The 13,856-nt window shown below is 35.5% G+C and overlaps 1 protein-coding gene across 1 annotated transcript in view; it reads left to right on the forward strand.

Annotated features, from left to right (window-relative positions):
• Positions 1–12,661, forward strand: part of SGCG (sarcoglycan gamma) — a 137,286-nt gene extending 124,625 nt beyond the window's left edge. The window contains exons 7-8 of the mRNA XM_077155867.1: positions 9,119–9,242; positions 11,919–12,661. Of these exons, the coding sequence (XP_077011982.1) occupies positions 9,119–9,242; positions 11,919–12,092 (298 nt within the window). The 3' untranslated portion in view covers positions 12,093–12,661. The remainder of the gene's footprint in view (positions 1–9,118; positions 9,243–11,918) is intronic.
• Positions 12,662–13,856: the final 1,195 nt, after the last annotated feature.

The following is a 13,856-nucleotide window of genomic DNA, read 5'->3' on the forward strand; positions in this document are numbered from 1 at the left end:
CTTCCCAGATGACAGAGGTGTTCCAGATGTCATCAGCCTTTCTTGAGTGAAGGTAACCTCTTGTTGGTGCCGTAATTTGGACATTTCCATGGCCTTAGAACTATCAACTTGCAACTTAATAAATTCCAGTTATAAAAGCCATTCCATTTCTCTAATGTTGCATTCAGGCAGCTTAACAAACTAATACACTTCTGAAGGAGCTTTGAAAATAATGAAATTGTAAGGAATTATTTGAGGAGAATAGCAAGGATGGAAGGCCTAAACTAGCATTTTTTTAGTATCTTCAACTGCCAGGATCTGGGTTTGCTCTTTTCACGTAATTTATCTCATCTTACCATCAACTTCAAGTTTAAAGGTAGATAATTGTATCCTTTTTCTATAGAGGAAATCTAGAGAATAGCAAGTTCTAAGTCACAAAGCTAAAATGCAGCCAATTTATCATTCAAATTAATCTCTAACTCCAAACCCTATGTAAATCTTTTTCACTCTTTCCATCACTTAAGCGGACCCTTGAGTGATTAATTGTTTAATTTACTACCACACTCCACTTGTTGACTTTATTATGTTTATATTCCCTTCTCTAAGTTCTAACTATAAACTGTGTTTCACTCTTTATTTCTGGGTCCAAGTACATGTATTATTCCAAGCCTGAGTATGGTAAAAAAAAATCCTAGAATATCCTAATTGACCTATGAAAGCGTTTAATGTGGATTTTTTAGGGCTAATATCAAGATGGATTTCTAAATATATACCTGAAATGTAAATATTTAAATCTTACCGTCTAAACTATAATATTTTCTCAAATAGCAGTCCTGGAAAGATGACAGTTACTCTTTTCAGCTCAGAATCTGTCATTTTTTAAAAGAAGAATGATGTATTGAAGTTAGATTTAAATTTCTTATGGAAAAATTATTCCTAAGAAAAGTCTCTGAACTATGACATACTACCTTAAGGCTAACTTTCATTTATACCATGATGGAATTATTTTTTTAATTCAGCAAAAATATAAAGAAGGGTTTATGTGCCAGACTCTGTGTTAGAAGCTGAGTATGCAATGATAAGTTGTCTGGCCTCTGACCTTAATGAGTTTATAATCTTGGGAAAGGAATGTAAGTGAGGCTTTATTGCACCATTATATTCTCTAACTAGTTATTTCTACATATATGTAGATTATTGATTTCTGGATATTAATTTTATATCTCACTACCCTCCTGAATTTTATTATTGAGGCAGTTGATCATTGATTCATTAGGATTTTGTAGGTATGCTCTATCATCTGCACATAGATACAGTTTTTATCTTACTTTCCATTTCTTATGTCACTAATTGATTTCTCTTGCCTAATTATATTTCCCAATTATCTTCAGTGCAATATTAGAAAGAAAAGAGATAGTAAGCTTCTTGGCCTTTTCCCAAACTGACCATACATATCGCTAGTGTTTCTCCATTAAGTTAGATGATGTGACTGTATATTTTGTAATGTTAAGAAAGTAAATATCAGCTTCTATTTTCTGTTGAAATTGTGTATTGAACTCTACCAAAGGCTCTTTAGCATCTATGGAGATAATCATGTGTAAATCCCTTAGAGCTACTAATATGAATTATTATATTAATAGAGTTTCTAATGTTGAGACAGTCTTACATTCCTAAGGTAAATCCTGCTTGATTGTCGTGTATTATTTTCTTAATATGGTATTGGATTCAGTTTTCTATTATTTTACCTGGAACTTTTGCATCTGTATAACATAAATAATATTGATCTGTAATTTTTTTGTGTATGTATACTATCTTTTCAATGTTTTTTTTCTTTGCATGCTATTTTTATAAGGATGAGGTATCTTAACACCGTTACTCTTGCTTTAAAAATTAGTCAGTTTTGCCTATTTGAATGTTCTGGCTTAATTTTTGGAGTATTGGGGGCTCTGTCATCTCTTAGACTTTTGTAGAATTCCCCATGGAACCATCTGAGTCTGGTAGGTTCTTTTGGATAGTTTATTGATATTTTTCCTCTTAAATGGTAATTGTTCTAATTAAGCTTTCTACATTTAATGGGGGAACATTTCGGTAAATTGCATTTCATTAAAAAATTATCCATCCAGTCTGGTTTTGTAAATGTATTTATATAGTGATCTACAAGGTAATCTCCTGTGAATTTAAAATTTTTTCTATTCCAATGTTTTTTTTGAAGTAGCCCATTTCCTTCTTAATGCCCAAGCAGTGTTTTCTAATACACCTAAGATTCTAAAAGTTTAGTGTCACAGATTACCAGAAGGATAAATTACCCTTTCATACAGGCCAAGTACTTTAAATATAAAAAGCGACGTCTAGCAGGTGGCTGAAGGATGCACTGATGGAGAAGTAGATTGGCGAACAATGGTGTATACTTATGAACGAAGGTTGTGCTGCTACAAAAAGGAACAATGCAGTGAGGCATGCTACGATGTGAATGAACATGTGGGACATTTGGTGAGACAAAATAAGCTAGAAACAAAGAAACAACAATGGTATTGTTACCTTTAGAAAATGCTTATAAGAAAACGGACCTAGACTGTAAGCTTTTAGAAGCAGACACATTAAGTCCGGAGTGGTGATTATTATTTCTGTATTTTGATAGGCTGTTTTATATATATAACCTGATATTTAGAGATAAGAACGAAGCCGAACAGGTTGAGGTTAAAGTAATTCAGAACATAGGGGTAAGGAAGACAGTGTCTGTATTTTAGAATCACACATACTCTTTGAGACCAATGGAAGAAAGGTTTATTTGAAAACCTTATTCAGTAAACTGAAATTTTCTGTAGTGCATAATCTAATTCAGCCTATCTGTATTGCTCATTTGAACAACTGAAACACAGAGAGCACAGAATGAGAAAGAGGTCCTTTAATCCTGTATAGATTATTGTAATGCCTGGAAACATCCTAGAGTATATTAACCAGATAATCAAAAAGTATTGGCAAAGATCCCTGAGGGAGGGGAGAAAGAAAATGGAACTATTAAAAACCTTACCATCAGGGAATCCCCTGATACTGTGTCAAACTTTAGGGACACCCAAATCAATAGGCCATGCCCTCAATCAGGACACTTACTCTTGTGAAGCTTGTGTAGGTAGCAGAGAAGCTTAGCCTACCTATAAGCATGCCTAAGAGTTCCTTCTGGAGGACCTCTGTTGCTAAGATGTGGCCTCAGTCTCTCTAAGCCCAACTCTGCAAGGGAAATCATTGCCCTCCCCCCTCCATGGGACATGACATCCAGGGGTGAAAGTCTCTCTGGTGACGTGGCAGAGGACTCCCAGGGATGGCACTGCAGGATCAACAATTCTACCCTGACCAAAAGGGGGAAAAGAAGTGTAATTAATAAAGTATCAGTGGCAGAAAGGGTTCAAATAGAGTCGAGAGGCTACTCTGGATGTTGCTCTTATGCGAGCTTCAGGTAAACCTTGCTACCTATCATAACCTGCCAGCCCCCAACCAGAACCATTCCAGCCAATCCTAAAGAACACCTAGGGCAATATAAAATATTCCACAAGGGCTCCAGGCACTAGAGTAACTTGCCAGAAACCTACAACCTCCAGATGGGTCCCTGGTCCAGATAAGTCCTGATACCTAGCCCAGCCTCTCCAGAACATCAGACAGTTCCATTTCCCTACTCCATTGCTAGTGACAGACCCTTCCAATATGAAAAATTTAGAATTGCCATAGCCCAAGCAACCCCAATGAGAGGTATGGAAAGATCAAAGGTGATGGTGGAATTATACATAGAAGATAGGACTTAACAAATGAATATGAATGCTGAATCATTACACTGATATCTCTTTTAGTCTCCAGTATTTTAGAGCAGCTAAATGTAAAAACCTAAAATTGTGAAATTGTAACCCATGTCAAAGTCTGAAGTATGTTGTACAACTAATTGTGGTGCTGTGCTTGGAAATTTATAGCTTTTTTGTATATATGTTATTGTTCACAAAAAAAGAAGGAAAAAAAAGTCGACGTGATAATAAAAAAGTATTTAAGCCCTTTCGCCTCCTATGTTCTGGAACAGCTAGAAGGAAAAAAATGAGAGGATCATTTGGTAGCCCATGACAAACTCTGTGATCTGTCCTATAATCACTTTTTGAAGAGTGCTTTGAAAACTATTGCTTTTTATATACATTATACTAAACAATACAAAAAGTTTAAAGACAAAAATTTTTTTAAAAAAAGCAATGTCATTAAATGCATGATTAAGAAGTAAGGCTTTCAATTAACCCAACAGTGTTTGCATAACTACATCCCTAGTTCCAAGTATTTATTTCTGATTTATCCCAGGTTATTATCACAAATCTACTTAATTTAAACAATGAAAACAATTTATACCATCTGGCAATTGACTGCTTATGGTGGGCTGTTTTCTTTAATTCTAGCCACTATGAGAAAAGAGGGGAAAATCACAAAAGCCAAAAAACAAAAAAACTAGCAAATATATTCAACAATTGAAAACAATGTGATTAACTCAAAGAGTTGAAAATTTCATTCAATGAGAGAATAGCAAATTTAATTTTCATTGTTTTATTTTCAGAGATGACCACTTTCCCATATATGAAGGATTCATTTATGACCTGTCTAGTTCCTGAGCTGTAAAGTACTATTAAGCAAGAAGTGTGAAATATATAATGTAAAAAATTAATATTCCAAATGTAAATGCATGTTTTCTTTCAGAAAGGGTTTACAAAGGCAGACATTTGTAGGGTATATATGACTATCAATTGTCTTTGCATAGTTCATGCGTAGACCTAAGTACAAACTTTCATTTACAAAAAAACATTAGGTGTAGCAATGAGGAGATAAAAACCCATAACCAGATCTCTATAAATATGATCATCAAACTTACATAATGTTCAAGTTTAAAGGGTGGCAGCTCGCCAAAGATTGCAAATGCTTCTCTTGTTAATCTTGTACTTATAAACATCGATTTTTATCTAGAAAGTATTTGGCTGGTATGAAAGTTAATTTATTCTTGAAATATTCTGTAAAAATAAATTTTTAGGAACGTGAGTGTGTTAGAAAACACTTCTTGGGCTACGAGAGTGAATTGTTTCAAAAACACTTTTTTGGATTTAGGCCATGTTAAGCTAGAATTTATTTTTCATGTGGGTGGGGTGTGAGGTCGGCAGCTTTTATATTATTTTCTGTATGGATAGCCAGTTATCTCAAAAGTCAATCTATTCTTCTATTATTGGTAATTCTACTTATTCATCATATACAAAGGTATTTTAATGGGATACCTATTCGGGTCCATTGTTCTATAGTTTATTCCTAAACCATTATCTCCATAATCATTCTGCAATACATCCTGGGATTTGCTAGAGAAAAATTCCATATCATGTCTTCTTCAGAATTTTTTTGGCTGTTTTTAGACTTTTATTTTTCCATATAATTTTAAAAAGAAATTTGTCAGGTTTCATGAAAAATTCTGTTGGATATTTAGTTGGAATTGCATTGAATTTGGAGAAGAAGTCATAGCTCTATAATAATGAATTTTTCCATCCATAAATATGGTAAATCTCACTCTTCAAATCAATGAAATATTGTGATAATCTCTATATAATTTTAGCCATGATTATTATAATTCATTACTAGTTGACTCAGTTTTTGTTCCTATTGAGGATGGATTCTTTTTTCAAGGTGATTATTAAAGATTTTTTCTTGATAGCTTTTAAGTCAGCAACTATGCTGAACCCTTTCATTAGGTCTGTTATTTTGATTCCAGAATTTATTAAATTTTCCATGAAGATGGCTATATCCCTCCCCCAAAAAGTCGTCTTTCCAGTTATTATACTTTTTATAATCTTGTTTTATTGCTTAAGCTAGGATCTCCAGTAAATTCTGAATAGTAAATATATGGGACATCTATGTCTAGTTCATGATTTTGAGAAATGCTTCTAAAGCTTCCTAATGAAGTGTGATGTCTGCTGCAGTTTTTGGTACAAAACCCACTACCAGGTTAAGAAAACCCCATTTTAATTTGAGTCCAACACACCTTTTTCTAGTCTTTGAAACAGCATGTATAAGAGCAATGGAAGGTTGAGTATAAACTCACCTGCAAGGTCAAAGAGCCAGTGCTTTTGGGGAGGTTGGATTTTTTTTTTGGGGGGGGTGGGAGTGTATGGTCCCGGAATCAACCCTGGTCTCCCGCATGGAATGTGAGCATTCTACTACTGAACCCTCTGTGTACCCTGGATTTTTTTTTCACCACTAATTAAATTATATTTAATGAATCTCTTTGCTATATTTAGTTTTACCAGCACATTTATGAATTTTTTAAAAAATCTGCTTCTTATAAAATACTCCTTTCTTCTGGGTTTAATTTCTGCAAGTACTTTCAGAGGGAATCTATAGATAATAAACATTTTCCATCTGTCTTTGAAAATATCTGATTTCCTTCATAGATGAACATTAGAACTCTACACTGTTAATAACTTTCCATCAGCTTTGTAAGATATTATTCATTAGTGTTATTTGGATTCTTTGTAGATAATGTCTTTATACTCTAAATACTTTTAAGATTTTCTTTACTCTTAATATTCTAGTTTTACTATGAAGTATTTAGGTGTGGATGGATATGTTTTACTTTATACTTGGGTATTGGTATACTTTTTCAGTTAGAGGAACTCATATTATTTTTCAACTCTGGAAAATTGTTAGCTGTCACCTCTTTATGTGTTGTTTCTTCCTCATTCTCTAGATATAGAAGTTCTTAACTTATGGTCTGCAGACCCCATGGGGGTTCAGGAATAAAATTCACTGGATTTATAATTTGAGATGGGAAAAAAAATCTTTATTTCCACTGAACAAACTCTAGCTGACATATAGCATTTCCTTCAATTATGAATGACAGGAAGCCAAACGCAGTAATAACAGCAGTTCCTTTTGCCTTTTTACCAATAGAAGTCACAGATACTTTCATATTTTAAGACCCACCACTAGGTCTTATTTAGTGCATTACTAAATAAGATCATAAATTACTACATAACACATATAAAATAATTTTATATGCCCGTGTTTGAATATCATTAGCTCCCTTGGTAATTCAGTGTATTTTATCTTACGTATTTAAAAACGTTAAATGCATAGGCTGCACTAGACTGCCAAATGGCCCACGGCACCAAAAGAGGATAAAAGAAACTTTATTAGAGTACTTCTTTGTTAGTCCTTTTGACTCACATTGGAAGCTTACTTTCTATCCTCCTTGTCTATTACATTTCTTGTTTTTGCACTGAATTACCAAATCAATACTCCAATTTCCTGTTCCCTTTTGCTATGTGTCATCTTTCCCATTTAATCCACCAGAAGACTTTAATTTTTTTTCCTAGAATTTCACTTATCTGGTTCTTAAACTTTCCATTATTCTGGTCTTGTTTTCTTGGTATTAATTGATCTCTCTGAATATTCTAAATTTAGTTATTTTTTAGTCCTTTTCCAGTTGCTCTATTATTTCCTGTTCTTCATGTTGATTCTTTCGTGTGCTTTGAAAATTTTGTCTGGGAGCTTTTACTACCAGCTCCTGCCACCGAGAGGCTTGAAGGGGCCACTACTGTGAAATCAATTTTCATGTTTATTTTTAAGTTTGAAATGATGCAAAGGGTAACGAGTGAGCTCCTCTAGAAACATCGCACTGGAGAGTTTTTAAAAATTGGTGCATGGATGGTTCCGTGGTAGAATGTTCCCTTCCATGCGGGAGACCCGGGTTTGATTCCTCAGCCATGCACACACACACCCCCAGAAAAAAATTGCAGTTGGTCATGTTCAGGTCATTTTATTATTGTTGTTTAGTATCTGATCTTGGAAACAAACTTATACTCACTAAGGTGGTTAGTAAAAGGTCTTTTCCTCTTTCCCTTTCCCTGTCTTCTGTTCGTTTCCCTCCCCTTCCCTGTAGGGGATTAGCAGAGGTCAAACTGGGTTTGCAATCAACCAGAGCAAACTCATCTAGGTATAAGCAGAGTGTTTCCCCATAAACTAAGACCAGCGTATTTTGTCCGATCCACTCCATAATGTCTAAGAATTTTCTTATGTTTAAGGCAAGTTTTCAAAAATGTATAGCAGGTCAAATTTTACTGTGACCTGGATGGACAGAAGTAAATGAAACTTTGTTTTCTATAAGAAAAAAAATGGTAGGAGAAAAAGAAGCACAACACCTATTCAGATAAGGTAGCTCTCCACCTAATTTAAAAGTCTATGAATAAATAATTGAGTTAGTGCAAATGCAAAATCATTTTCAGGGCCTTGCTCTCTTCTTAAGCCATTTCCCTTTTCCTAATCTCCCTTCTCCACATCTTAGTCCCACCCTCCCATGGGAAGGACCACTGAGTCACGTATCACTTTCTGTTATCTTCTCCCTCTAATTGATCTTGAAACATTTCCACCCAATCAGCATTTCAAACCTTTGGGTTGGCTTGGAACAGTTGGAAAATCTTTTGGATGGTCATATTCTGCCATCTACTGGAAACTCAGGCTTTTAGAGGCAAATAGGAGAATATAGTCCTGGTTCTGTTTCTACGTTTGACCTCCTCACAGAAGGCTTTTGATAAATATTACAAAATCAAAGCCAGCTGAGGCCCCCTCTCCATACTGTGCCTTGAGTCCATCAGACCAGTATTTTCCCAAAAGAAACCTCTGTATCTGCCCTGGAATTTCTAAATTTAAAAAAAAAAAAAAGGCAAACAAAACATACCAAAGTTTTATTCTATTTCATGAACACGCAGCAAGTCTTAAATCTGTCTCCCAAGAGTTTGCATCTTAAAACTAAAAAGTTAAAGTTTTACCAAGTTATACATGAGTGGAATTTTCTTCTGGTTTGGTTTGCCAGAGGACTGTGACAATGAAAAGATAAAAACTGCCAATTTTTTTGTTAAAAGATATCATTCGACAGGCTCTCTTTGATGGGAAGTTTATTTCTTTACTACATATTATTCCTGGCTTTATCAATGAAGCATGCACTATGTGTTAGCATTCAAGAATAAATGAAGATTCTATACTTCTTATTATGCTGTCTGTGCTGAGCTGTTCTTTGAGGGATTGCTAGGTGTTTTCTTTTGTTCTTCATGCCACCTTTTTCTTGGGGTCTTTTCCCTCCTTTCAGGTTGGAAGCTCCTACAAGGAGTCTGAGCATGGATGCGCCAAGGGGTGTTCATATTAAAGCGTCTGCTGGGAAAATTGAGGCCCTTTCTCAAATGGATATCACGTTTCATAGTAGTGATGGAATGGTAAGTTCCAAAGATCAAGCGAGCTCCTGTTATTTGTCCTGATGATACTTAGAAGTATCATGTTCGTTAAGGTATCAATATGTTAAATTTATGGTTGTAAAGAAAAGTTATGAAAGGCCTAGAATAGAAAGCACTAAAGAAAGCAAAAGAGAATTGAACATTGAAAGGGGGCCAATAAAGGATAAAATAATTTTATTTAGACCCTAACAGCTTTTATTTCATTGGTATTTATACTATTAAGTCACTGATTTTTCAACTTTGAAAAAAAAAACTACAGACTTTTAGAGCTTACAAAGAATACCAATTTTACCATTTGCTGATTGCCCAACTTCACGTCAATATTGCTGCAGTTACCTGTCAACAACAATCCTTGTCTGTTCTTGCTCAGAGCATTTGTGCCTCACTCACACGAAATTAAATTTAAATGAAAACTGAATATGAAAAAAAAGGGCTTCACAAGTCAGTTACAACATGGATAAAATCTGGATCTTCAAGTCTAGAAGTAAAATATTACTAATACAAGCCCAAGTCTTAATGAGTATGCTACCCAATAGTGATTGTTGGAATCATCTTTATTTAAAAAAGGAAAAAGCTCATTTTCAGTAAGCCAGAAAATCATGCATGATACATCTTAAAAGCTCTAGAAGGCCAAGAATTTGGTTGATAATCTGTATTCTAATCATAAGGTGCCCTATTATACAGATTTATGCAAACAACTGATTAAGTTGTCCTCAAAATAAGACGTTACTCCATGAATTTTCTTTGAAATGCCGCATCTTGAGAGCAGCCTGCACCGAGCTGCGCAGGTTGGACTTGTTGCTGCCTGGGTGGAGTGTGTTGAGATAGATTGTGAAACTCCATTGTATGGCAGAAGGATAGTGTTTTCCCACAGCTCCCTCCCCACCTGGCCCAGGTAGAAGCATGCAGACCTCCCGTGTAGGACCCACTACAGCTGGCAAAGTTAGACAGCCTGAGGTCTAGTGCTCGACTCATCCAGTAAATGCCCATGTGAACGCCCCAAAGTTGGCCTCTCCGGACTCGTTTGTCAAGTTCAGAAAATATTATTTGCCTCAACTGTATCAGAGGGTAGTAAGACAACAGTGTGATAAAGTGGGTGACAACATTTAGAAATTTTAAGCAACATATGATTGTATAAATTAATATTCGTGGGGAGGTATGGCTGAGGCAGCAAATGGATGTGGTCGCATCCTCCAGCGTGCCATGGGGTAGGGTGACCAAGCCCACCGGGGGCTGGGCAGCAGGAGGGTGTGGATGGGATTTCCATGAGAAAGCAGTCTTCTAGAAGTTCCCGTACACTAACACCAGGTGCAGATACATGCAGAAATGGAATTCAAGAACTTTGGAATCCTGTTGTAAAGCATAATGTCACTAAAAACAATGTGTATTACCTTGAAAAGATGTAAACTAATTTTAATATTTTTTTGAATTCTTGGAATTCTGAAGAAATAACATTACCTGTTTCCATGAATTAGGTATCATTTTTTAAAGTAGCACAGAGTGATTAGAGTTTGAAGGATAGAAGAATTAACCATAAGAAAGGGTGGGAGAGGGGGCCAGGGAGTCACAACATATGAAAGGTGTGTTAGGGAACAGCAAGTGCCCAAAGAACCCAACGCTTAGATTCCTTTTTCAAAGAACACCCAACTGATCTGTTGTTATGCTGACATTATGCCAGACCACCTAGAGGAAAGCTGCCTGTGGCTCCTGAAGCTGAACCACCCACTGCTTTGAATAGCAGGGTCAGGACCCGAAGAGGCAACACAGCCTGCAAATATCAGTTGAATAAAAGTTTGGAATTCACAGATGAGATTTATGTAAAATGAACAGAGTGTCTAACCTTGTTGGCAAAGGGGAAAATTCTGGTTACTGACGACATATTTTATTTCCTCCTACAAGCTATCACCCTGAGAGGGATAAGGTTTACTTGCTCAATACACCATCTAGTTTCTTAATTTATCAAAAAGATAAATTAGCCTTAATCTCAATGACCATTTGCTTTACTTATATAATTTAGTTTAACTAAATTACAATATGCTGCCAAAATCCAGTTCCTTTCATTGTATTTTAATTGGCTTTGGTCTATAGATTTCCTGTTTCTCAGCATCTAACAGAAGGCAATGGAGTTTCAAATAGTAAAAAGTCAGAGAAATGGTTAACAGCTTATAGGTTGGATGTAATTTCCTCTTGTGGGAAAATAAGATCACAAAATAAGGATAAATCCCAACACTGTTAAAAATTATTAAAATGAATATATTTCTGAACCTTGTACTTCATTCTAGTGAGGATGAAAGGATATTTTAGGATGAAAGGATGAAGTACGAGAGGATCACACAATGAATGTGAATCAGCAAAAGAATTCTATGATTTTTGTCGAGTAAGTTTAAGAGACATTTTAAGGAGTGTAGCATCGCAAACCTACAAAGCAATTCAGCTTATCGACAAACGAACCTTAAGAGCAAAACCGTGGTTACAGTTGGTCAGTCTTCCTAGCTGGACTAGCACAAAGGATAAAAGGAAAATTGACTTTCCTCCAATTTGGAGAATGAATTGTTAAGCATCTGCCTGAATGAGGAAAAAAGTACTAATTTGTATGGAACATTTTGAGTATGAATTTTACACTGATCATGTTCATTCTTCTTGTTTTCTCCCACACAGCTTGTACTTGATGCTGAAACTGTGTGTTTACCCAAACTGGTTCAGGGGACCGGGGGTCCCTCCAGCAACTCTCAGAGACTCTATGAGATTTGTGTCTGCCCAGATGGGAAACTTTACCTTTCCGTGGCTGGTGTGGGTACCACGTGCCAAGAAAGCAGTCAAGTCTGTCTCTAAACCATCCACGTTGTCCACAGAGCACCCCGTTTCCAGTGGGCTTTAGAGTACTTGAGTTCAAGACTTAAAAAACTTTAGCCATTTTAGATCCTCTAACTGGGATTGTGGATGGAAAGTGGAAAGACATATTTTTAAAAGGAACTCAGAAAGAGAAATTTACCAGTGAAAATGTTCAGACAAAACTACATGATTTCAAAATGAGAAGTAGATGCTATACAAACAAGTTGAAATACCAATGAGTGTGTTTATCCCACTGACTTGATTAAATTGAATTGATCAATTCAGAACAATTAATAAACTGGAGGCTTTTCTCTTCTCCACTTCCCTCCCACCCCTTGTTACAAGTATGTGAGTATACCATGAAACATGGAATTGCTGTGTGGATTTGATTTATGATGACCAACTGTCAATATCTAACTCCCATAAAAATAGCATTGGCAAACACTACAGTGCTCCCAAAGCCCTATGCAGTCTCCTTGAATCACTCAAACCTGAAAATTCTCTCGAGTTTAATACAAAGTGTCAGATTTATGAGAAAATCTTCACATTTTGAAGGCACTTTGAGGTTGATCTGAAAGGAGTAAATACTGTATTTATCATGCTTCCTTTATATATAGTCACTGAATGAGCAATAAAATCAACCTACCTTTTCCAAAGGACTTCATACTTTGAGTGCCTTCCTTTCTTCAGTCATCACAATGACCCTTCGCGGTAGGTATTAATTTTCCCAGGTGCTTGGATAGGACAAGTCATAAGGCCAAAAAGTGTCTACCGAAATTAAACCAAATGGTGAGCCTAAATTTAAGATCTTTTTCACTTTGCAAACTTTGATATGTTGGTCCATTCTATCCAAAACAACAATCTGTGATATCACATCTCTGTGCAGATGTGATAATCCTTGTTTGACAAATGAAGAGGTTTTGTTGGCCTGCAAGATGGAATGGCTACTGAGGTAGGACCCTTAACTGCCCAGCCTGTATTCTTACCTCTACATAGTAGTTTAAAAGATTTAGATTTGACTTCATAGAAGCAGATTCTCACTGCTTTAAAAAATGTATTTAGTGCCAGTTGGTTACATAATTTGCTGTATAAACAAATAGGACACACTGAATCCATGGGAACAGGTATTTGTGTAAGCCACTCACTTTATAAAGTGCCCTTCATCACAAAAAGTGATGGGGTTTTTTTCTCTTTTTAAAAAGTTGTCATAATTCAGGATCCCCAAATAGCTCAAGATGTAGTAGTATAACAGTATTGCAGCTTTCTAATTATAGCGTTTATATCCATAAACACAAGTTCAAATTCATTTTTAGCAGTCTCAGAATTGGGGTGAAGTTGGAAAAGTCAACACTATTTCTAATGCCTTTTTATAAAGGTGTTCAATTTACAATGTAGCCCACTTGAAACAACTTCCCAATTTTTAAATAGCTAGTATGCTTAAACACTTGAAATTGTAAAATAAAAACACAGTGCCTCCTAAGTAGTTAAGAGCAAACGACTCTAAATTTAGTGCTTCTAAAATTTCACAGGGACTCGGTACTTTTAGATTATAAATTAGTGATCACTTAAGTCTTGATTTTTAAAAATTACTGACTGCTTTCTGCATTCCTATTTAAACAGACTAAATACTTCTACCATTTTGTTATATTTACTCTCCTGTTCCATGACTTTAGTTATGCAAAACAAATGTCTTTAAGCCCAGTTGACATAACACAAGATCAACATGGAACATTAAATTAGCTTGGTTCTCATACTACATATAAA

This window comes from Tamandua tetradactyla, chromosome 4, assembly GCF_023851605.1.
Source record: "Tamandua tetradactyla isolate mTamTet1 chromosome 4, mTamTet1.pri, whole genome shotgun sequence".
NCBI lineage: Eukaryota > Metazoa > Chordata > Mammalia > Pilosa > Myrmecophagidae > Tamandua > Tamandua tetradactyla.